This window comes from Ranitomeya imitator, chromosome 7 (genome assembly GCF_032444005.1).
Source record: "Ranitomeya imitator isolate aRanImi1 chromosome 7, aRanImi1.pri, whole genome shotgun sequence".
NCBI classification, from domain to species: domain Eukaryota; kingdom Metazoa; phylum Chordata; class Amphibia; order Anura; family Dendrobatidae; genus Ranitomeya; species Ranitomeya imitator.
In genome coordinates this window covers 205,749,903-205,775,758 of record NC_091288.1, presented here as the reverse complement: position 1 = coordinate 205,775,758, position 25,856 = coordinate 205,749,903, and the positions used below count along the sequence as shown (strand labels likewise).

Here is a 25,856-nt window from a genome sequence, read left to right as displayed (position 1 = left end):
AGCGGAGAAACTGTTTGTCCCTGATAGGTGGATGAATAAAGTTATCTCTGAGGTTCATTGTTCGGTGTTGGCTGGTCATCCTGGAATCTTTGGTACCAGAGAGTTAGTGGCTAGATCCTTTTGGTGGCCATCTCTGTCGCGGGATGTGCGTTCTTTTGTGCAGTCCTGTGGGATTTGTGCTCGGGCTAAGCCCTGCTGTTCTCGTGCCAGTGGGTTGCTTTTGCCCTTGCCGGTCCCGAAGAGGCCTTGGACACATATCTCTATGGATTTTATTTCAGATCTTTGTGTCTCTCAAAAAATGTCGGCCATTTGGGTAGTTTGTGATCGCTTCTCTAAGATGGTCCATTTGGTACCCTTGTCTAAATTACCTTCCTCCTCTGATTTGGTGCCATTGTTCTTCCAGCATGTGGTTCGTTTACATGGCATTCCAGAGAATATTGTTTCTGACAGAGGTTCCCAGTTTGTATCGAGGTTTTGGCGAGCCTTTTGTGCTAGGATGGGCATTGACTTGTCTTTTTCCTCGGCTTTCCATCCTCAGACTAATGGCCAGACCGAACGAACCAATCAGACCTTGGAAACATATCTGAGATGCTTTGTTTCTGCTGATCAGGATGACTGGGTGTCCTTTTTGCCTTTGGCTGAGTTCGCCCTTAATAATCGGGCCAGCTCGGCTACCTTGGTTTCGCCGTTTTTCTGCAACTCTGGGTTCCATCCTCGTTTCTCTTCAGGGCAGGTTGAGTCTTCGGACTGTCCTGGTGTGGATACTGTGGTGGACAGATTGCAGCAGATTTGGACTCATGTAGTGGACAATTTGACCTTGTCCCAGGAGAAGGCTCAACGTTTTGCTAATCGCAGACGCTGTGTGGGTCCCCGACTTCGTGTTGGGGATTTGGTTTGGTTGTCTTCTCGTCATATTCCTATGAAGGCTTCCTCTCCTAAGTTTAAACCTCGTTTCATTGGTCCGTATAGGATTTCTGAGGTTCTTAATCCTGTGTCTTTTCGTTTGACCCTTCCAGATTCCTTTTCCATCCATAACGTATTCCATAGGTCATTGTTGCGGAGATACGTGGCACCTATGGTTCCATCTGTTGATCCTCCTGCCCCGGTTTTGGTGGAGGGGGAGTTGGAGTATATTGTGGAGAAGATTTTGGATTCTCGTGTTTCAAGACGGAAACTCCAGTATCTGGTTAAGTGGAAGGGTTATGCTCAGGAAGATAATTCCTGGGTCTTTGCCTCTGATGTCCATGCTCCCGATCTTGTTCGTGCCTTTCATATGGCTCATCCTGGTCGTCCTGGGGGCTCTGGTGAGGGTTCGGTGACCCCTCCTCAAGGGGGGGGGTACTGTTGTGAATTCTGTGGCAGAGCTCCCTCCTGTGGTCACAAGTGGTACTTCGGCTGATTCTCTCTATGAGCTTCCGTTGGTGGAGGAAAGTGGTACTGCGGCTTCTGAGTTTCCTTCCTCAGGTGATGTGGTGAAGTCGTTAGGTGCTGCTCTATTTAACTCCACCTAGTGCTTTGATCCTGGCCTCCAGTCAATGTTCTAGTATTGAACTTGCTTCCTCCTGGATCGTTCCTGTGGCCTGCTGCTCTGTATAGCTAAGTTGCTCTTGTGTTATTTTTGTTTGCTGTTTTTTCTGTCCAGCTTGTTTATTTGTTTTTCTTGCTTGCTGGAAGCTCTGGGACGCAGAGGGTGTACCTCCGTGCCGTTAGTCGGTACGGAGGGTCTTTTTGCCCCCTTTGCGTGGTTGTTTGTAGGGTTTTGTGTTGACCGCAAAGTTACCTTTCCTATCCTCGCTCTGTTCAGAAAGTCGGGCCTCACTTTGCTAAATCTATTTCATCTCTACGTTTGTCTTTTCATCTTAACTCACAGTCATTATATGTGGGGGGCTGCCTTTTCCTTTGGGGTATTTCTCTGAGGCAAGGTAGGCTATTTTCTATCTTCAGGCTAGCTAGTTTCTCAGGCTGTGCCGAGTTGCATAGGGAGCGTTAGGCGCAATCCACGGCTGCCTCTAGTGTGGTTGGAGAGGATTAGGGATTGCGGTCAGCAGAGTTCCCACGTCTCAGAGCTCGTTCTATGTTTTTGGGTTTTTGTCAGGTCACTGTATGTGCTCTGACTTCTATGTCCATTGTGGTACTGAATTACCAGATCATAACACATAAAGGACTGAAACACAGATGGAGCATTAGAAAGCCCGAATGGCATAACCAGGTACTCAAAATGGCCCTCGGGCGTATTAAATGTTGTTTTCCATTCATCTGCCTGCTTAATTCGCACAAGATTATACGCCCCTCGAAGATCTATCTTGGTCAACCAACTAGCCCCCTTAATCCGAGCAAACAAATCAGACATCAGCGGCAAAGGGTACTGAAATTTGACTGTGATCTTATTAAGAAGGCGGTAATCAATACAAGGTCTCAAAGAGCCATCCTTCTTGGCCACAAAAAAGAACCCTGCTCCCAACGGTGATGACGACGGGCGAATATGACCCTTCTCCAAGGATTCCTTTATATAACTCCGCATAGCGGCATGTTCTGGCACAGATAAATTAAACAGTCGGCCCTTAGGAAACTTACTACCAGGAATCAAATTGATAGCACAATCGCAATCCCTATGAGGAGGTAGGGCACCGGATTTGGGCTCCTCAAATACATCCCGGTAATCTGATAAAAACTCAGGGACTTCAGAAGGCGTGGAAGGCGAAATTGACAACAATGGAACATCACCATGTACCCCTTGACAACCCCAGCCGGACACAGACATAGATTTCCAATCCAATACTGGATTATGGACCTGTAGCCATGGCAACCCCAAAACGACCACATCATGCAGATTATGCAACACCAAAAAGCGAATATCCTCCTGATGTGCAGGAGCCATGCACATGGTCAATTGCGTCCAGTATTGAGGTTTATTCTTGGCCAAAGGCGTAGCATCAATTCCTCTCAATGGAATAGGATACTGCAAGGGCTCCAAGGAAAAACCACAGCGCCTGGCAAACTCCAAGTCCATCAAATTCAGGGCAGCGCCTGAATCCACAAATGCCATGACAGAATAGGAGGACAGAGAGCAAATCAGAGTAACGGATAAAAGAAATTTCGACTGTACCGTACCAATGGTGGCAGACCTAGCGAACCGCTTAGTGCGCTTAGGACAATCGGAGATAGCATGAGTGGATTCACCACAGTAAAAACACAGCCCATTCCGACGTCTGTGTTCTTGCCGTTCAGCTCTGGTCAAAGTCCTATCACACTGCATAGGCTCAGGGCTATTCTCAGAGAATATCGCCAAATGGTGCACAGCTTTGCGCTCACGCAAGCGCCGATCGATCTGAATGGCCAAGGACATAGACTCATTCAGACCAGCAGGCGTGGGAAATCCCACCATGACATCCTCAAGGGCTTCAGAAAGACCCTTTCTGAAAATTGCTGCCAGGGCACATTCACTCCACTGAGTAAGCACAGACCACTTTCTAAACTTCTGACTGTACACCTCCGCTTCATCCTGACCCTGACACAAAGCCAGCAAGATTTTCTCTGCCTGATCCACGGAATTCGGTTCATCATAAAGCAATCCAAGCCCCAGAAAAAACGCAATGCAGGATCTCCTGGCGCAAGGGAAAATGCCCAGTCTTGAGGGTCACCACGCAACAAAGGAATAATGATTTTTACTTGTTGAGCGGGGTCACCAGAGGAGCGGGGTTTCAAAGCTAGAAACAGTTTACAATTACTTTTTAAATTCAGAAACTTAGATCTATTCCCAGAAAATAAATCAGGAGTAGGAATTCTAGGCTCTAACATCGGATTCTGAACCACAAAATCTTGAATGTTTTGTACCCTTGCAGTGATATGATCCACACAAGAGGACAGACCTTGAATGTCCATATCTACACCTGTGTCCCAAACCACCCAAAGGTTCAGGGGAAAAGAAAGACAAAATACAGTGCAAAGAAAAAAAAATGGTCTCAGAACTTCTCTTATCCCTCTATTGAGATGCATTAATACTTTGGGCCAGCTGTACTGTTATGACCTGGTGGTTAGGAGCACCCGGAATGACCTGATAGTTAAACCTCATACAGGACGAGCTCTGGGATGTGGGAGCTCTGCTGACCGCAACCCCTAATCCTATCGCGCACACTAGAAATAGCCGTGGAGCGTACTTGACATGGCCTAGACGCCTTGACACAGCCTAAGAGCTAGCTAGCCCTAGAGATAGAAAATAAAGCCTACCTTGCCTGAGAGAAATTCCCCAAAGGTAAAGGAAGCCCCCCACATATATTGACTGTGAGTAAAGATGAAAGTCACAAACGCAGAAATGAAACAGGTTTCAGCAAAGGGAGGCCAGACTTACTAAATAGACAGAGGATAGGAAAGGTAACTTTGCGATCAGCACAAAAAACTACAAAAGACCACGCAGAGTGTGCAAAAAGACCTCCGCACCGACTAACGGTGCGGAGATGCCACTCTGCATCCCAGAGCTTCCAGCTAGCAAGGCAAAATCATGATATTCAGCTGGACAAGAAAACAATGAACGAATTAGATACTATCAGGAACTTAGCTTCTGCAGGAGAAGACAGGTCACCAGAAAGATCCAAGAGCGAACTGAAGCAATGCAGAAACATTGACAGCTGGCATGGAGTAACGATCTAAGTGGAGTTAAATAGAGCAGCCAACCAAAGGACAAACCACGTCACCTGTGTAAGGAACCCCAGAAGCAGCAGCTTCACTCACAGCCACCAGAGGGAGCCCATAGACAGAACTCGCCGAAGTACCATTCACGACCACAGGAGGGAGCTTGACAACAGAATTCACAACACTGTGGTGGGGCAGCACTAGTCCTCTTTACACCTGCGGTGGGGCAGCATACATACATATACTTATACACACAGATATATATATACACATACACACATCTCTATATATATATACAGGAAAGATATATAGCTTGGTACCGTGTTAGCCAGTGGATAGAAAAATATTTAGAATTCTGGAGAATTTCTTTTAGTCTTTGCCTGATGAAGAGACCTGCTTAGTCTGGAAAGCTGCAATTTGTTACCATCTTTTTAGTCAGCCATTAATAGGTATCAACCACTGAGGACTCTCAATTCTAAATATATATATACACACACACATGACACAAATATACAGACACACGCATGTACAGTGGGGCAAAAAAGTATTTAGTCAGTCAGCAATAGTGCAAGTTCCACCACTTAAAAAGATGAGAGGCGTCTGTAATTTACATCATAGGTAGACCTCAACTATGGGAGACAAACTGAGAAAAAAAAATCCAGAAAATCACATTGTCTGTTTTTTTAACAATTTATTTGCATATTATGGTGGAAAATAAGTATTTGGTCAGAAACAAATTTCATCTCAATACTTTGTAATATATCCTTTGTTGGCAATGACAGAGGTCAAACGTTTTCTGTAAGTCTTCACAAGGTTGCCACACACTGTTGTTGGTATGTTGGCCCATTCCTCCATGCAGATCTCCTCTAGAGCAGTGATGTTTTTGGCTTTTCGCTTGGCAACACGGACTTTCAACTCCCTCCAAAGGTTTTCTATAGGGTTGAGATCTGGAGACTGGCTAGGCCACTCCAGGACCTTGAAATGCTTCTTACGAAGCCACTCCTTCGTTGCCCTGGCGGTGTGCTTTGAATCATTGTCATGTTGAAAGACCCAGCCACGTTTCATCTTCAATGCCCTTGCTGATGGAAGGAGGTTTGCACTCAAAATCTCACGATACATGGCCCCATTCATTCTTTCATGTACCCGGATCAGTCGTCCTGGCCCCTTTGCAGAGAAACAGCCCCAAAGCATGATGTTTCCACCACCATGCTTTACAGTAGGTATGGTGTTTGATGGATGCAACTCAGTATTCTTTTTCCTCCAAACACGACAAGTTGTGTTTCTACCAAACAGTTCCAGTTTGGTTTCATCAGACCATAGGACATTCTCCCAAAACTCCTCTGGATCATCCAAATGCTCTCTAGCAAACTTCAGACGGGCCCGGACATGTACTGGCTTAAGCAGTGGGACACGTCTGGCACTGCAGGATCTGAGTCCATGGTGGCGTAGTGTGTTACTTATGGTAGGCCTTGTTACATTGGTCCCAGCTCTCTGCAGTTCATTCACTAGGTCCCCCCGCGTGGTTCTGGGATTTTTGCTCACCGTTCATGTGATCATTCTGACCCCACGGGGTGGGATTTTGCGTGGAGCCCCAGATCGAGGGAGATTATCAGTGGTCTTTTATGTCTTCCATTTTCTAATTATTGCTCCCACTGTTGATTTCTTAACTCCAAGCTGGTTGGCTATTGCAGATTCAGTCTTCCCAGCCTGGTGCAGGGCTACAATTTTGTTTCTGGTGTCCTTTGACAGCTCTTTGGTCTTCACCATAGTGGAGTTTGGAGTCAGACTGTTTGAGGGTGTGCACAGGTGTCTTTTTATACTGATAACAAGTTTAAACAGGTGCCATTACTACAGGTAATGAGTGGAGGAAAGAGGAGACTCTTAAAGAAGAAGTTACAGGTCTGTGAGAGCCAGAAATCTTGATTGTTTGTTTCTGACCAAATACTTATTTTTCACCATAATCTGCAAAAAAAATGATAAAAAAACAGACAATGTGATTTTCTGGATTTTTTTTTCTCAGTTTGTCTCCCATAGTTGAGGTCTACCTATGATGTAAATTACAGACGCCTCTCATCTTTTTAAGTGGTGGAACTTGCACTATTGCTGACTGACTAAATACTTTTTTGCCCCACTGTATATATATATATATACACACACACAAATATACAGACACACACATGTATATATATACACACACACAAATATACAGACACGCACGTATATATATATACACACACACACACACATAGACACACACAGACGGATGTATATAGTTATAGACACACACATGTATACACACACACACAGAGTGAGACACACAGCACCACGTGGTAAAATTTGAATCCAAACTGCCAATTCCCAAAATGGCCGCCATGCGTGTTACGTAATACGTCTTGTACACGCCCCGCCCATTCGGCCAATGACGCAGGTACGTCGCCCTCGCAGAGCTGCCTGGAAACCCCGTGGTAGTGAGAGACACGGTCATTCCGCCATTACTGCCGTGAGGAGGGGGAAGGAGAGGAAGAACAACGAGAAGACGACGACGGACTGGGACCGACTCGGAGACGAGGCGTTTACGGGAGACCGCAGGATTCTGGATTGTCGCCGGACCGTGTGTGTGACTGCGGCTGTGCGGACTGAGCCGCCCGGAGCGGAGCTGCTGGAGCCGCACTAGGCCGCGACCTCCCTTCTATTGTGTCCAGGGCCCGGACTCATTTCTTCGCCCGCGGAAGGGACTTGTTCGGACTTGGCCTGTGAGGACTGAGGCTCCGTGTTACGGACTGTGCCCGGATTCCTCCCGGACTGTTGTTTGTGGGGGACTGGACTTACCGCCCCGGGCCCCGCTGCGCTCTGACCAGGGGACTGTGAGGACTGTGCCGGGCAGGGCCGTGCTGGGAGTGAGCGCAGTCCATGGCTCGTCCCCTGCTCCGTGCTGGTGCGGTGTGTCCGGCCTTGTGCTGAGGCCGCTGTGTGTGTGCTGTGTGTGTGCTGCTGTGTGTTCTCTGCATTGCATAACCCTCTAGTGTTCTATACCATGTCGTGTGTGCACTATAAGTTCTCCTCCAAACTCAACTATGACACCGTGACCTTCGATGGGCTGCACATCTCCCTGGCCGACCTGAAGAAGCAGATCATGGGCCGGGAGCGGCTGAAGGCGGCCGACTGCGACCTGCAGATCACCAACGCGCAGACCCAGGAAGGTAATGCACACCGACTAGCGAGTGCGCCGACTGTGCCTACGGCCAGTCTTTGGTACCGCCGTGTGCGCGCCTACGGCCAGTCTTTGGTACCGCCGTGTGTGCGCCTACGGCCAGTCTTTGGTATCGCCGTGTGCGCGCCTACGGCCACTCTTTGGTATCGCCGTGTGCGCGCCTACGGCCAGTCTTTGGTATCGCCGTGTGCGCGCCTACGGTCATAGTGGTATCGCCGTGTGCGCGCCTACGGCCAGTCTTTGGTATCGCCGTGTGCGCGCCTACGGCCAGTCTTTGGTATCGCCGTGTGTGCGCGCCTACGGCCAGTCTTTGGTACCGCCGTGTGTGCGCGCCTACGGCCTGTCTTTGGTACCGCCGTGTGTGCGCGCCTACGGCCAGTCTTTGGGACCGCCGTGTGCGCGCCTACGGCCAGCCTTTGGTATTGTTGGGTACGCTCACAGCCAGTCTTTGGTACCGCCGTGTGCGCGCCTACGGCCAGTCTTTGGTACCGCCGTGTGTGCGCGCCTACGGCCAGTCTTTGGGACCGCCGTGTGCGCGCCTACGGCCAGCCTTTGGTATTGTTGGGTACGCTCACAGCCAGTCTTTGGTACCGCCGTGTGCGCGCCTACGGCCAGTCTTTGGTACCGCCGTGTGCGCGCCTACGGCCAGTCTTTGGTACCGTAAGACTTGACGGTGTGTGATCTGCGGGGGGCCAACTGCTGGGACCGTGCTGATGGCATTCCCCTTCTAAAAAAAAATAATTTTTGCAATTGGGATTCATTAAAAAAAAAAAAAAGTTGTATCCACTTCTACACATTCAATGTTGATGTGGTCCTAAACTGTCCGAGGGGCCCTCAGAAAAAGAAGTTACGAACTTGTCACTTAAAAAGCCGATGGCGCGAAGTTTCTATGAAACCTAATTGCAAAAATATTTTGTTAGACCCAAATACATGCATTTAAGGAAAAAACCTAGAGGTGGACGACCCCTTTAAGCAAATTAAAAGGAGTTTTCCTGCTAAATAGAAAAGAATCACGTAGCCACTTGGTAAATGTATGATTGCTGGGGGTGTCTAGACTCCTAGGGTAGCTCATCAATATCGGTGCTTGTCTGGCCCCCATCGATTGGTTGTTTTGATGTGGCGGTGGATCGGCACAGCTCCTTCATTGTGCAGTTGCCGTTTACAGTACTGCAGCTCAGTTCCTATAGAGGTGACTGTGGTCTGAGCTGCAGTACATGAGAACGGCCACTGCACAGTTCACGGAGCGGTTATCTCAGTACAAGGTTTATATCCGGATATTGCAGATTAGCGGAGGTGCTGTGTCTGACCCCCGCCTATCTGCTATTCATCATCTATCCTAATATCCAAGTCCTGGACAAACCATTTTAACTTCCATATGTTAAGAGGGTTTCTGCTTGACCACTGCTCTATTGGTTTTCATGCTAGTGTCTTAACAGCTATCCTCATTAGTCCCATAGACGTAAATGGAGCAATTCTCACCCAGCTAACTTCAGAATCGGTGGAGTCCTCTATGCTAGACCACTCTATGATCATAAATGCATCTTGAATCCTGTTGAAATGTGGTGTCTGGCCGGCTTTATGTACTTTTTATCTGGGTCGTGCTCATTGGATTTGGTTTATGTGGTGTCCACCGACAATCGGGACTGACAACGGTGGGCAAACTGGACGCGTTGGGATTCTGTTTTGCCTGGTGGTGCTGTATTACTCTGTGGCTAAAACTTGTGAATTATTTCACATCATTTACGGTATATATCTAGGTGTGTTGTATATATCAGCATGGGTTTATGAGAAATCGCTCCTGTCAAACCAATCTAATCAGTTTTTATGAAGAGGTAAGCTATAGGCTGGACCACGGTGAGTCATTGGACGTGGTATATCTCGATTTTTCCAAAGCGTTTGATACCATGCCGCACAAGAGGTTGGTACACAAAATGAGAATGCTTGGTCTGGGGGAAAATGTGTGTAAATGGGTTAGTAACTGGCTTAGTGATAGAAAGCAGAGGGTGGTTATAAATGGTATAGTCTCTAACTGGGTCGCTGTGACCAGTGGGGTACCGCAGGGGTCAGTATTGGGACCTGTTCTCTTCAACATATTCATTAATGATCTGGTAGAAGGTTTACACAGTAAAATATCGATATTTGCAGATGATACAAAACTATGTAAAGCAGTTAATACAAGAGAAGATAGTATTCTGCTACAGATGGATCTGGATAAGTTGGAAACTTGGGCTGAAAGGTGGCAGATGAGGTTTAACAATGATAAATGTAAGGTTATACACATGGGAAGAAGGAATCAATGTCACCATTACACACTGAATGGGAAACCACTGGGTAAATCTGACAGGGAGAAGGACTTGGGGATCCTAGTTAATGATAAACTTACCTGGAGCAGCCAGTGCCAGGCAGCAGCTGCCAAGACAAACAGGATCATGGGGTGCATTAAAAGAGGTCTGGATACACATGATGAGAGCATTATACTGCCTCTGTACAAATCCCTAGTTAGACCGCACATGGAGTACTGTGTCCAGTTTTGGGCACCGGTGCTCAGGAAGGATATAATGGAACTAGAGAGAGTACAAAGGAGGGCAACAAAATTAATAAAGGGGATGGGAGAACTACAATACCCAGATAGATTAGCGAAATTAGGATTATTTAGTCTAGAAAAAAGACGACTGAGGGGCGATCTAATAACCATGTATAAGTATATAAGGGGACAATACAAATATCTCGCTGAGGATCTGTTTATACCAAGGAAGGTGACGGGCACAAGGGGGCATTCTTTGCGTCTGGAGGAGAGAAGGTTTTTCCACCAACATAGAAGAGGATTCTTTACTGTTAGGGCAGTGAGAATCTGGAATTGCTTGCCTGAGGAGGTGGTGATGGCGAACTCAGTCGAGGGGTTCAAGAGAGGCCTGGATGTCTTCCTGGAGCAGAACAATATTGTATCATACAATTAGGTTCTGTAGAAGGACATAGATCTGGGGATTTATTATGATGGAATATAGGCTGAACTGGATGGACAAATGTCTTTTTTCGGCCTTACTAACTATGTTACTATGTTATTATGGGACAAACGCAAAACTGTTTCTTGTGTTAAGCGGGTTCCTGATCACTGAATACAGGAGGTGTGGGGGCCGCCTATCCTGATGGGCGATCGCTACGAAAACCTAAATTCTGAATATTTCGTGTATTTTTGTTAAAGTTTTTCCATCTCGTCTTGTGCAATGATGGTGGGGTGCTGTGATTTCTGTGCACCTCACAGATCCTGAGAAAAAGGCTCCGCGGCTCTAATTAGGCGCTGCACCAAGTACCTGCTCTGCAGGGGACATTATAGGGCGCCTGTCATTAGATTCATGCTGCCCAAAATTCATTCAGAGGTCATGAATCCGCCTGTCTGCACAATTGCAGCTAAGTATGTTTTTCTCTGAAACACTGCTACATGTGATTGCTATGAAAGCCTCCAGTCAGTCACCTGGAAGAAGCCGGATTTGTGACAAACCCCTCTGATGTCTATGGACTCATTCCGGCTGCATTGTCTGTGATCCCGTCACTGTGACCATCCGCCAATCTAATCTGCGGGAATAGTTGGCACGTTTGGGGGGCAGGTTCACACAATTGATGTCTTTTGCCTGGATTTGTGTTTGTGTAAAAGCCAAGATTTGGCAATCCAGGAAAGGTCTGATGCTTTATGAGGCCTGAGCTGCCGGTGTCTGTTTTGCTGGATGCTCTGGAGTAGTATTTTCTTCTAAAGACGTTATCGCAAGGACGTCACTGGCGGCAAGTGCCTGTTATGTCTGTCCTGAGCTGATCCTCTTTTTTTTTTTTTTTTTAAAGGGGTTTTCCAGGTTCAGAATATTGCTGGGTGGGACTCTTGGCGAGTGCTGCAGCCTGTGGTGGGTTTTGCAGCGTTGCCATATCCTTTTCAATAGAACGGTGCGATACCCATCAGTGACAACGAACCGAGCAGCAGAGGCCGCAGCGCTCGCTGAGTGCCGCAGTCCGTCTCGCTGGGGACCCAGAGTCTGATCCCCCTCCAGTCCAATATAATATACCTTCCTTAGGGATGGCAATCAAGATGACCCCTGTAATGGCTAATGTCTCACATTGTACTGTGAGGCTCCCAGTAAAGACTTCATCCAGCCACATTACAGCCCTGGGTGCGTTATATAACATGTGCTGCAGCCCCGAAGCAATGTTACTTTACTGGTTTCTTAGTGTTTATATGGCAGCCGTTCCGTCCATGTATAAACCTATTCATCTTGTTTTTGCCTGACGCCCCCATCCCCATCCAAAATCCCCTATTAAGGTGTAGACTGAATAGCGTCTGGCGTGTGGCTGTGCTGACTATTGAATGGTTAGGCTTGGGGTCGCCTTTTCTTGTGGCCGGTTTGGGCCTGCTTAACAATTGAAATGCTGTTTGGTAACCCCCCCAACCCTGTGGTGTGCACTTCCTTAAGGTACCGTCACACATAGCGACGCTGCAGCGATACCGACAACGATCCGGATCGCTGCAGCGTCGCTGTTTGGTCGCTGGAGAGCTGTCACACAGACAGCTCTCCAGCGACCAACGATCCCGAGGTCCCCGGTAACCAGGGTAAACATCGGGTAACTAAGCGCAGGGCCGCGCTTAGTAACCCGATGTTTACCCTGGTTACTATCCTAAAAAGTAAAAAAACAAACGCTACATACTTACCTACAGCCGTCTGTCCTCGGCGCTCTGCTTCTCTGGTCTGGCTGTGAGCGCCGGGCAGCCAGAAAGCAGAGCGGTGACGTCACCGCTCTGCTTTCCGGCTGACCGACGCTCACAGCCAGAGCAGGAGGAGTGCAGAGCACAGCGCTGGAGGACAGACGGCTGTAGGTAAGTATGTAGTGTTTGTTTTTTTTACTTTTAGGATGGTAACCAGGGTAAACATCGGGTTACTAAGCGCGGCCCTGCGCTTAGTTACCCGATGTTTACCCTGGTTACCAGCGAAGACATCGCTGAATCGGTGTCACACACGCCGATTCAGCGATGTCTACGGGGAGTCCAGCGACGAAATAAAGTTCTGGACTTTCTTCCCCGACCAGCGACAGCACAGCAGGGGCCTGATCGCTGCTGCCTGTCACACTGGACGATATCGCTAGCGAGGACGCTGCAACGTCACGGATCGCTAGCGATATCGTCTAGTGTGACAGTACCTTAAGGCTCTGGGCCAGTCTGGGGGGGATTTCTGTATTCCTGCGCAGAGAATTAACATAAGAATGGGTACAGCTTGCAGATTACCTCACCTTTGATAGAAAACTGCAGCTATTCTTTGTCATTTGTCTTTGTCATAACACCACCTCCCAGATAAGTGTACCTTGTGTGTACATGTCTGATTGGATAATCTGATGGCCTTTTTCTTTCCTCCTTGCATATCTATGGAGTCTCTTTTAATATAGGAATATGTTACCATCTTGCTGCTTACATCAATCTTTTTATATAGAAAGCCTCACCCACCCACTCGGGGTGGGGGACAAAATATAATCCACCACATCCATATAAATCGCAAATAAAAATGTAATTTTAACCCTATTTGGTAACTTCTGCAGTGGAAAAAAAATAGTAACCGCAGATATCACAGCTCGCCTCCTGTGAAATAACGTCACCTCTATTTACAGAAAATAATGCAGGATCCGCCACTCACAATAGGTGATGTCACAGCTCACCTCCTCCTCCTGTACAATGACTGATAACACCTCTACATACAGTAGATAACACTGGATCCACCATTCACAATAGGTGATGTCACAGCTCACCTCCTGTACAATGACTGATGACACCTCTATATACAGTAGATAACTCAGGATCCACCATTCACAATAGGTGATGTCACAGCTCACCTCCTCCTCCTGTACAATGACTGATAACACCTCTACATACAGTAGATAACACTGGATCCACCATTCACAATAGATGTCACAGCTCACCTCCTGTACAATGACTGATGACACCTCTATATACAGTAGATAACTCAGGATCCACCATTCACAATAGGTGATGTCACAGCTCACCTCCTCCTCCTGTACAATGACTGATAACACCTCTACATACAGTAGATAACACTGGATCCACCATTCACAATAGGTGATGTCACAGCTCACCTCCTGTACAATGACTGATGACACCTCTATATACAGTACTGACACAGGATCCACCATTCACAATAGGTGATGTCACAGCTCACCTCCTCCTCCTGTACAATGGCTGATAACACCTCTACACAGTAGATAACACAGGATCCACCATTCACAATAGGTGATGTCACAGCTCACCTCCTCCTGTACAATGACTGATAACACCTCTACATACAGTAGATAACACTGGATCCACCATTCACAATAGGTGATGTCACAGCTCACCACCTGTACAATGACTGATGACACCTCTATATACAGTAGATAACTCAGGATCCACCATTCACAATAGGTGATGTCACAGCTCACCTCCTCCTCCTGTACAATGACTGATAACACCTCTACATACAGTAGATAACACTGGATCCACCATTCACAATAGATGTCACAGCTCACCTCCTGTACAATGACTGATGACACCTCTATATACAGTACTGACACAGGATCCACCATTCACAATAGGTGATGTCACAGCTCACCTCCTCCTCCTGTACAATGGCTGATAACACCTCTATACAGTAGATAACACAGGATCCACCATTCACAATAGGTGATGTCACAGCTCACCTCCTCCTCCTGTACAATGACTGATAACACCTCTACATACAGTAGATAACACTGGATCCACCATTCACAATAGGTGATGTCACAGCTCACCTCCTGTACAATGACTGATGACACCTCTATATACAGTAGATAACTCAGGATCCACCATTCACAATAGGTGGTCACAGCTCACCTTCTCCTCCTGTACAATGGCTGATGACACCTCTATATACAGTAGATAACACATGATCCACCATTCACAATAGGTGATGTCACAGCTCACCTCCTCCTGTACAATGACTGACACCTCTATATACAGTAGATAACACAGGATCCACCATCCACAATAGGTGATGTCACAGCTCACCTCCTGTACAATGACTGATGACACCTCTATATACAGTAGATAACACAGGATCCACCATCCACAATAGGTGATGTCACAGCTCACCTCCTCCTCCTGTACAATGACTGATAACTAATCACAGAGCATGCCCACTAGTGATGAGCGAGCGTGCTCGGATAGTGCAGTCATGGTGACGGTAGACTTTTCTTTTGAGCCTGGAGAACCCCTTTAAAAATTGAACTCCTATTCAAAGCTATCTATGGACGTGGCAGGGAAACATCTGCTGTTTGAGGTTTTTTTTAGGGTTTTCTTGCCCCCTTGATCATCTATTGGGGGCTGTGTTCTTGTCATTTCACAGGAAAATTGTATCAAACTTGATTTTTGTAGTTGGTTCCTTGTGTTAGATTGCGATGAGGATCTTCGTAGCTGTGATCATCCTTGTATGAATAAAGGGGTTGTCTAGATATGGGAGAACGGCTTGTTTGTTGCGTAATTGGCAATAAAAAAACCAAACAAATTTCTTGGTTTGCCATTGTGATGTGATATTGACTTTCATTTTAACTTGTGCATCTTTTTTTGGAGGCTAAATGGCTGTCCAGGACTGAGATATTGATGACCTGATAGGATAGATCTTTTTCAGATTGGTGGCAGCCTGGCCCCCCCACTGATCAGCTACTATCGGTTCATAGACCTGGACCAGCACAGCTCTGTACATCATGTAGTGGCCGTTCTAGGGAACTACAGCTCAATTGCCATTGACTTCAATAGGAGCTGATCTGCAGTACCCAAGAACGGCCACTATACAATGTACACAGCACGCACAGTGCTGTACAAACAGCTTCATGGTGGTGCCCAGTGTCGGACTCCGACTGATATTAATGACCCAAGTCCTGCACAACTGAGCTTTACAATCGTTTATTATAATGCATAAAATGTAATGTCTCCCCCTACCTCCTTGTCTGACGTCTTCTATTCGCCCCTGTAGAGTACACAGATGAAACAGCTCTTATCCCCAAGAACTCTTCTGTCATTGTTCGAAGAATCCCAATTGGAGGAGTGAAAACTGCAACCAAGACATTTGTCATGTAAGTTCTTATTAATGTGATAGGTTTTGTATAGAAATGTAGTCGTTTGGTAACGACTTCTGCAAGGGTGAACTACCACAGTTACTCCAATTGTTTTCCTAAACTATTATGTATGTAGTTAGAAAGCTTGAGATGTGAAAATACAAGAAAGCAATCCAATGATTGGGTAGGGGGACAGACGAGCAACCTGTTATTCTACTGGTAGACAGCAGGTTGTGGTTTTCATTTATTTTTAATAATCACATATATGGTCACATGGGTCACCTTGATATCTGCGGTCTGATGTCTTAGCTGTTAAGCTCTATCTATTTACTCATGCTATGGACTCTGTCGAGACTTTTGTGGAAGCCGAAAAATGATAAAATAAAAGCTTGACAGACCCCTTCACCCCTAGTACCAGTGTGATAAATGTCCATTTCTGTTCCATAGAAATAAGTAGGATCTGCTGACTTTTCCATCATCACTTGCAATTTTTAACTAAAGCATGTGTAAACGTCCGCTCTACTCATTTTTAAATAGGTCGTCCACTACTTTTACATTGCCGATCTATCCTTGGGACAGGTCATCAATCCAAAAGAAGAAAACGTCCAGCTTCACCGAATCCGTGAAAAAAAAGTTTTCTGTATTCACAAACTTAAACGTGGAGGATACAAACTTCAGCACAAATCATATGGGTAAGAATCTCACCCATTCTTACCCATATGGTTTGTGCTGAAGTTTGTATCCTCCATCAATGCCTGATCGGCTGGGGTCCAACACTCGGCACCTCCACTGGTCAGCTGTCATCGGCAGCCGAAAATGCTTGCGGAGCTGGTAGTCTTCTGGTAGTGGCCGCCGCACGGTACTGCGCATCCGCCTCCTATTGCTTTGAGCAAGCCCCTGCCACTACCAGAAGATGGAGAAGCTCAGCAAGTAGGTACTTTCAGCTGCCGACACCGGTAACTGCTGATTGGCGGGGGTGTCGGATCCCGACCGATCAGACATCGATGACCTATCCTATGGATGGATAGGTCGTCAATGTAAAAGTTGGACAACCTCATTAAGGTCTTCACTGATCGAAGTGATGGCATATAACATTGACAATGCCTCAATAAAGTGCATAAAATGACTGCTTGGGTGTCACACCATGTCTTGCTGTGCAGAGAGGCCTGCCGAAATGCTAATTTGCTTTTCTTTTCTTTCTTTCCATTTGCCTTCCAGAAGTCGCGCCGAGCCAGTGAGTGGAACATCAAAATCAGTATGTAACCCCACAATCACCTTTTTTCCGTTTATACCTCCTTTTCTCCATCCTTTTTAAGCTGCGGGCTCTGACCCCCTTATTATCCCCCCGCCCCACCATTGTGGTTCTGTTAAACTTACAAATTGTGAATACTATGTATTTTATATCCCTGCCGAGCACTGTGTGTCCTTCTGCCACTTGTATTTCATATTGAATGCTCGGCGCCCTCCTGTCACACAGGACCTTGTACCGTCTGTAGGATCGGTCACTCTTGTGAACATGATGTCATGTTCTGTTGTGGGTTTCAATTTTCAAATATATTTTTACTACCGTATTTGTACTGTTAACTGCAATAAAGTATTCCATGTGATTTGTAGTGTTTTGCAGAGTATAAAAAAATGACATTTTTGCAAAGGATTGTTTTATGCTTTCACATTTGTATTGTTTTTAATGGTTCATACTCGTGAATTGCCCTTTTTATATGAAATGTTCCTGTTGCCGTGTTATTTAATAATCCAAGTTTATACACAAACTGTCATTTTCTTGACTTACTACTTGCATATATATGGTCATCATTGTTTGGCTTCTTGCTGTAGCCCAAATTTTTTTTCTTTTCCTGCCAAGGACAAAACAGACTTTCACCCTCCTCCCGCATACAGTAGCGCAGGACGTGATGGTCGTGTTAATTGCATTTTAGATGACTGCGGCTTGTTTTACTTAAGGTCTCCGAAAAACTGGGTCACTGCGGTGCAGGTTAACACATGACCTGATTTCTATTACCCCCCTGTAGATGCCAGTCCCAGTGACAATGCTTTGTTCTGGCTCCGCATATCTGATCAGTATGCTAAACAGGCAGGGGGGAGAGGGCAATCCATCATTGATTGCTTTCTCTCTGTTTGTAGAACTTTCTAGTTTCTGTGAATACAATGTTCATTGTCAATCCCAGATAAACAGATTTGCAGCCTATTTAAAAAAAAAAAGTGTCAAACTTTTTTTTTTTTTTTGACTGGGGGCCAATGGACCTTGTTAGGTCCTAACAGGGTATTTAGCACTTTTCCACTTTTCTGTCCATCAAATCTTTCAATGTGAACTGAGGACGGCAGATGTTTGTTTTTGCCGCCGGCTGTAATTCCCAAACCGTCCAGCTTCCGCTTGTACATGGACCTGGCGATCCTGACTTATTTGGGTATCGCTCAGGTTTTTAAAACTGAAGCTTCACAGTAAAAGGGAATGCTGCCATTACAGACCACTTTTAAAGGTCACCTAAGAAAAGCAAGGCTGCAGGGACACTAACGAAGAGCTGACTCTGCTATAATTTATGCCAGTTAGCGGTGTAACATATAGTATGTCAGGTTTTGGGAGGCCAAATCCCTTTAAACCACCCACATTAGTTCTTTTCGATTTGAAAAAAGAAACAAATATGCCACATGCACCATAATTTGACTTTTATTGGTACAGATTTTGTACCACAAAGCTGATACTTTCCCCTTATTAGGCTACTTTCACACTAGCGGTTTTTTTTTTTTCAATGCGTCGTTTATGGGAAAAAACGCATCCTGCAAAGTTGTCTGCAGGATGCGTTTTTGCCCCATAGATTAACATTAGAGACGCATTGACACACGTGGCAGCCATCGTGCGACAGTTGCGCCGTGTTGTGGCGGACCGCCGGGAGCAAAAAAGCGTTACATGTAACGTTTTTTGCTGCCGGCGGTCCGCCATTTCCGACCACGCACGCGCGGCCGGAACTCCGCCCCCACCTCCCCGCACCTCACAATGGGGCAGCGGATGCACTGGAAAAATGCATCCGCTGCCCCCGTTGTGCGGCGCATTCACTGCTAGCGTCGGTACGTCGGCCCGACGCACTGCTAGTGTGAAAGTAGCCTTATCTGTAATATTTTGTGCAGGTGTGTTATCACAGACTACACTGAAATGGGGATTGACATGGTTTGATGGTGGCAATATTAGTCACAGTCTATGCATGCTATAAGCTACCACTCACTGGAGAAACTGGTCTCTAATAATCAGTATTCTCAGACTGCTGAAGGCAGAGGGACTTGGTGGGAATTAGGCTACGTTCACATTTGCGTTGTGCGCCGCTGCGTCAGCGACGCAACGCACAACACAAATAAAAATGCACCAAAACGCACGCAAAAACGCTGCGTTTTGCGACGCATGCATCGTTTTTTGCTGAAATTTGGACGCAAGAAAAATGCAACTTGTTGCGTTTTATTGGTCCGACGCTTGCGGCAAAAAAGACGCATGCGTCGCACAACGCAACAAACAAAAACGCATGCGTCCCCCATGTTAAATATAGGGGCGCATGACGCATGCGTCGCCGCTGCGTCGTCCGACGCAAACTAGCATAACGTTAATGTGAACGTAGCCTAAAATTATTAAATGGTATTTCCTTCAACGTTGTGCAGTATTGTAGCACTAGGAGTGGATGTACGGATTGTTAGCCATAAGGCTCATACACATTTGCGAGAATAATGGAAGAGTACAATAATCGGATTGCACTCTGGCTAATGTTCTGATTCACTGCTTTTTTTTTCTCTGCTCAGATCAGACTGAAAAAAATTGCAGCATGCTGCGATTGTCCTTGTATATCAGATGAGATTCGCCAATGCAAGTCAATGGGTGCGAGGGGGAAAAAAACCGGACAGCACACATACCTGACATTTCATCAGTTGAGTACAGTAAAATCACAGCGTGCCAAGTCAGATTAGAATAGATAGCTACGCATGTGAGTGACATAATTATTGCAGTGCGTGTTAAGCTTACTATACATGTATTTATTTAATCAATAAATTACAGGAAAAAATGCCGTGGGATCAGTCAAAATTTTAATACCAGCAGAGGGAAAGTGGGCAGCTGGGGGCAGATGTTTAGCCTGGGAAAGGGGGTAATACACATAGAGCTTCACAGGCTATTAATATAAGCTCACAGCTGTATACTTAGCCGTTTCTGGTTATTAAATTGGGGAACCCCAAATTAAGATTTTGTAGGTTCACCTATTAACCAGCATAGGTTAGGAGACAGCTGTGGGCTGATATTACTATTGACCCTCTCCCAGACTAAAAACATCAGCTCTCGGCCGCACCAGAAATAGAACATCCATAAGATGCACCAATTCTAGTGCTTGGCCTCCGCTCTTCCCACTTGCCCTGGTGCGAAAGTAAGTGGGGTAATAGTTTTGGAGATTCTCAGCCTTGTATTGGCAGCTGACATCAAGCCCAGAGGTTAGAAAAGGAGAGGAATCTATAAAGATGCCCCCATTACTAACCCAATAGTCAGATTGTAAATAAAAAAACACCCAGAATAAAATCCTTTAATTGAAATAAATTCATTGACACCTTTATTTTAATTAAAAATAAAAAAGTAAAAGTTACTCGCCTTTACGTCTCCTCCACTGAAGCCAATGTCCCTTATAAAAGACCAAAAATAAAACAACCATAGCCCTCTCCTGTACGATATGAAGATAATCGTCCGATGCCCATGTCTCCTGTAAAAGAGAAAAACAACCATATTCCTCACCTCTCCGAGAAGAGAATCCATTTTTGCCCTGACGAGTCCAGCTGTGCTACATCTAGCTGGCATGATGCGAGCATTCAGCCTGGCAGCTGAGACACTGAGCCATGCGTGATTGCGGAGCATCAGTATCTCACGGTGATGTGAATAAGGTGAGTGAAGATCTTAGCCGATGAACTCCGTTCACCTCACTGATGTCACCACTAGCACGTTCTCGCACTCTAGTGGTGACATCAGTAAGGTGAACGGAGTTTATTGGCTAAGATCTACGCTCACCTTATTCACATCACCCTGAGACACTGATGCACAAACAACTCGGCGTCTCTGCTGGCTGCCAGGTAGAACACTCGCATCATACCAATGTTAAGCATGTCAACTAGATGTAGCAGATCTAAACTCTTCAAGGATCAAATGGATTATCATCTCGTCGGAGAGGTGAGGAATATAGTTTTTTTTTTTTTTTTTACAGGGGACATGGACATCGGACGATTATCTTCATATCGTACAGGAGAGGGCTATGGTTTTATTTTTGGTCTTTTATATGGGACATTCCCACACTGAAGCCAGACGTAAAGGTGAGTAACTTTTTACTTTTTTATTTTTAACTAAAATAAAGGTGTCAATGTATTTATTTCAATTAAAGGATTATATTCTGGGTGTGTTTTTTTTTTTTTTTTTAAATTTCCAATCTGACTATGGGGTTGGTAATGGGGGCATCTTTATAGATACCTCTCCATTACTAACCCCTGGGCTTGATGTCGGCTGTCAACACAAAGCTGACAAAAACGCAATATAATTCCCCACTTACCACTGCACCAGGGCAAGTGCGAAGAGCGGAGGCTAAGCGCCAGATTTGGTGTATCTTATGGATGTTCTATATCTGGGGCGGCCGAGAGCTGATGGTTTTAGTCTGGGAGGGAGCCAATAGCAATGGTTCTTTCCTAGTCTAATAATATCAGCCTGCAGCTGTCTGCTTAACCTTTCTTGGTTATTAATAGGGGGACCCCTCGTTGTGGTCCTTTTTTTGGGGGAGGAGGGGGGTTACCATGTTAATAACTAGTAAAGGCTAAGCATACAGCTGTTAGCTGATATTGATAGCCTGGGAAGATCCACGTGTATTACCCATCTACCAGGCTTTAAACATCAGCTCCCAGCTGTCTGCTTTCCTTCTGCTGGTTATTAACATTTCAGGGATCCCATGGCTTTTTCCCGCAATTTATTGATTTATTAAATTTATGTACAGTAAGCTATATAAGCATTGTGATTATATATGTCCCTCACAAAATTGTAGATATAGCTATATATGTATTGGAGAATATTTACTTAGAAAACATTATCTTTAAATGACATGGATAATTCGTCTATGTAAAAGCTAATGTTAAAATCACATTGCATACACGTATCGGATGGATACTAGGGGGGGGGAAATCACATTTTACTCTCATGACACTTGTATGAATTTTCAGGAACAACATTGGACCGATTTTATTCACGCTGATGAGTATGAGCCCAATAGTTTAATAATCTCGTCCTTTGTGCTGTACTTTGTCAATTTTGGTTTTGTCACCTGTAAGAAAACTTAAAGGGGTTCTCCATAAGTTATCGTCTATCCACAGAGTAGAGGATAATTTATAGATCAGCGAGCTCCAACTGGTGGGACTTGCACTGATCGGCAGAAGTCCCTTACTCCCAGGAGAAGTAAGCAGCTGCTATCTGGCTGAGGCCTACGTCCTATTATAATCTATTTATATAGCGCCAACATATTCTGCAGCGCTTTAGTTTTTGCACACAATATCATCGCTGTCCCCGATCGGGAATTTAGATTGTGAGCCCCATCACTGTCTTTGGAATGTGGGAGGAAACCGGAGAACCCGGAGGAAACCCACGCAAACATGGGGAGAACATACAAACTCCTTGCAGATGTTGTCCTTGGTGGGATTTGACCCCAGGACTCCAGCGCTGCAGTGCTAACCACTGAGCCACCAACCTTCTGTCAGGGAGGAGTTGGTGGCCCCTATATACATCAGATGGGTGGCTAGTCCTGCTTACATAGGCAGCATTTGCTAGCCAGTCTGTATGGGGGGCCTAAAGGCTGGTTAGTAAATATTCTATATTTGATATATTGTACAATGAAAGCATCGATTCTGGATATTGGAGGAAACCACGTTCTTTCCCATACTTTCCATATGTGAAACCCTCTTAGGCTACTTTCACACTAGCGTCGGACTCGGCCCGTCGCAGTGTCGGGCCGAGGTTCCGACGCTAGCAGTGAAGGCGCCGCACAACGGAGGCAGCGGATGCATTTTTCCTGCACATCCGCTGCCCCATTGTGAGGTGCGGGGAGGTGGGGGCGGAGTTCCGGCCGCGTATGCGCGGTCGGAAAAAGCCGTCCGTCGGCAGCAAAAAACGTTACATGTAATGTTTTTTGCTCCCGGCGGTCCACCACAACACGGCGCAACCGTCGCACGACAGTTGCGACGTGTGGCAATGCGTCGCTAATGTTAATCTATGGGGCAAAAACGCATCCTGCAAACAACTTTGCAGGATGCGGTTTTTCCCATAAACGACGCATTGCGACGTATTGCAAAAAACGCCAGTGTGAAAGTAGCCTTATTCACCCAGCAGAACCTGGCGGTGGTTTCATATCGCCAAAGAATTTATTTATTTTTTTTAACTAGTAGTCTTGTTTTTGTCGGCCTTTTTCCTTCCTACTTAAAAATCCTCACTGTTTTCAAGATTGTGGTGGATTGTTACTATAGTTTCCTAGTTTAGATGGCCGAGGTGGCCGATTTTCTAGGCACGGAGTGCGGCGATCACATGCTCTTCATGTTGGAGCTTGCAATCTCGGCTCTGGATCTGGTGGCTTCAAGAAACCTGAGAAAACCTCTTTTAATGGAGTGCCTAATGTTCAGTTATAGTGCCCCCACAATGTGTCCCCTTAGTGCACCTGCTCCACTAGAATTTATGTAACCGCTGTTTGTACATCTCTGAATTTATATTTTCCCCTCCACTGACTTACCCGTTCTTCAGCCGTCATTCTCTGGTTTCTGCAAATTTCTGACTCTTTTGTATGTAATATCCTAATGGTTCTCACAATACAAGTCTCTTATTTGTATTGCTTTTATGATATAGTATTAAGAAACGTTATCTGTATTTTTTTTTTTTTTTTGTCCCAGTTTTGCCATTGATTTAACCTGTTGACCCTGATGGCTATTGTATATGACTGTTCCTATGCAGTTCTGTTCCCTACTCTTTTCATTTGAGTTTTCTTTTTTGTTAGCATGTGTATTTAATGAGTCACATGTTTTATAAAATAAAAATGAATATTGTTTTAGCCATTTGTGTTCCTGGAATGTCTTGAGAGTAACTGCAGCGATTCTGTCCCTTGTTATCGTTTCTGCTAATGATTCATTGTAACGACCAGATCGTGGACGCCAGACATGTATAATCCGCACATTCATTGATTATGGGAAGGCTTCAGACATTTTTCACTGGAGAGGAGATCGATCCTTTAAAAAACATATATATATTTGTTTTCCATATTTACCCATTGTAATATTTGTCTTTAAAGTGATTGTCACCAGGTTTATATATTGCCCTATCTGAGGGTAGCATAAAGTGGGGTTAGGTGCATCATTCATTGGACTCCTTGCTGGTTATTGTGATCCACCGCTCTACGGGTGAGACGACGCGGTGCAGCTGGCCACATGGGACAAACTCTGCTGAGCCATATAAAAAGTATTGTGACCCTTCTTTGTTACCCCCATATAGGGCAGCATAAACCTGACACTCCCTTTGACTGCCTACTGTTGCCATCACGCCCATATGGCGGCACTGTTAGTGTGTGCTGCCGTATAGTGACTGATGGAAATTAATGAGCAGAGAACAGCACTCAGTGTCTCCATCAGTCCCATAGACAATGAATGGAGTGGTGGTGTACAACCAGGACTGTCGCCCCATTCTCACGGTCGAACCCTCATTGATCAGTAACTTGTGACCTGTCCTATTACTAGGTGATGAGTTAAGGTGGGACAAACCCCTTGATCATTAGACCTGCTTGCACAAAATTAATGTGCCGATGGCAATGTACGGTAAGCTGATTTGCCAGCACCTCTGTTGCACCATTAGATCCATATCGACTTGGTGGAAAAAGCTCCTGCGTTCACCTCTACATCAGACTGTACGAGTAGCTACTTTCACACATCAGGTTTTGTTTCAGGCTAAATCCGGCGAATGTTGGAAAAACTGGATCCGGCGCAGATTGTGAAAAACTGATGCGACGGATCCGTTTTTTTGACGGATCCGGCTAGCCTATCTAGATTATTGGATAAAAAAAAAATTGGAGCATGCTCAGTTTAAAAAAACCGGATCAGGCCGCCGGATCCGCCATTTTCTGCATCCGGCACCTTCCGGCTCCCATAGGCTTCCATTCTAGCAAACAGCCAGAAGCGCCGGATACAAAAAATGTTACAGTAGACGTTTTTTTTTCCAGACAACGGAATTGAGTGTACGCCGGATCCAGCATCAAACCGGAAGGAACGCTGGGCCATCCGGCGCTAATACAAGTCAATGGGGGAAAAACAGGATCCGGTTTTTATTTTTTTCTCCCGAGAGCCGGATTTAGCCTGAAACAAAAAACCTGATGTGTGAAAGCAGCCTAAGATGGCAATGACGGTCAGTGCTGTAGATGTGAACCCGTCCTTGTCAGCTTCAGCCGCTCCACCGGCAGTCCATATCAATTCTGTCCACTGGATCATCGCACTTGGGGCATTTGCACATTACATGTATGGGCCTTTTAATTTAGTGCACATTTCTTAAGATCAGAGCAGACTCTTCCCCTTTTAAAGGACACAATCCCGTTCTTGGCACGGCTCCTGCGTGGTGCTGCACTGTGTCCTTACAGATGATTATGGACAAGAACAAAATCCATAACAGACCCCCAATAGCAGAATTACTCCGACTGAGGCCGGGGGGGAGCGGTGACTGAGGGCGGGGGGGGGGGGGGGGCAGGGGCGCAGCAGGGACTGAGGCCGGGGGGGCGGGGGGGGGGGGGGGTAGGGGCGCAGCAGGGACTGAGGCCGGGGGGGGTGGGGGGGGGGGGGGGGCAGGGGCGCAGCAGGGACTGAGGCCGGGGGG

The 25,856-nt window shown here is 46.0% G+C and overlaps 1 protein-coding gene across 4 annotated transcripts in view; it reads left to right on the top strand.

Moving 5' to 3' along the window:
* Window positions 1-7,106: 7,106 nt before the first annotated feature.
* RBBP6 (RB binding protein 6, ubiquitin ligase) overlaps window positions 7,107-25,856 on the top strand; it is a 39,024-nt gene continuing 20,274 nt past the window's right edge. For 3 of the 4 annotated variants that reach the window (XM_069734534.1, XM_069734535.1, XM_069734537.1), the window contains exons 1-3: window positions 7,521-7,829; window positions 15,874-15,973; window positions 17,174-17,210. In XM_069734534.1, coding sequence (XP_069590635.1) covers window positions 7,664-7,829; window positions 15,874-15,973; window positions 17,174-17,210 — 303 coding nt within the window. In that variant the 5' untranslated portion in view covers window positions 7,521-7,663. Of the gene's footprint in view, window positions 7,830-15,873; window positions 15,974-17,173; window positions 17,211-25,856 lie in introns of all 4 variants that reach the window. The other variant, XM_069734533.1, reaches the window with a different exon arrangement.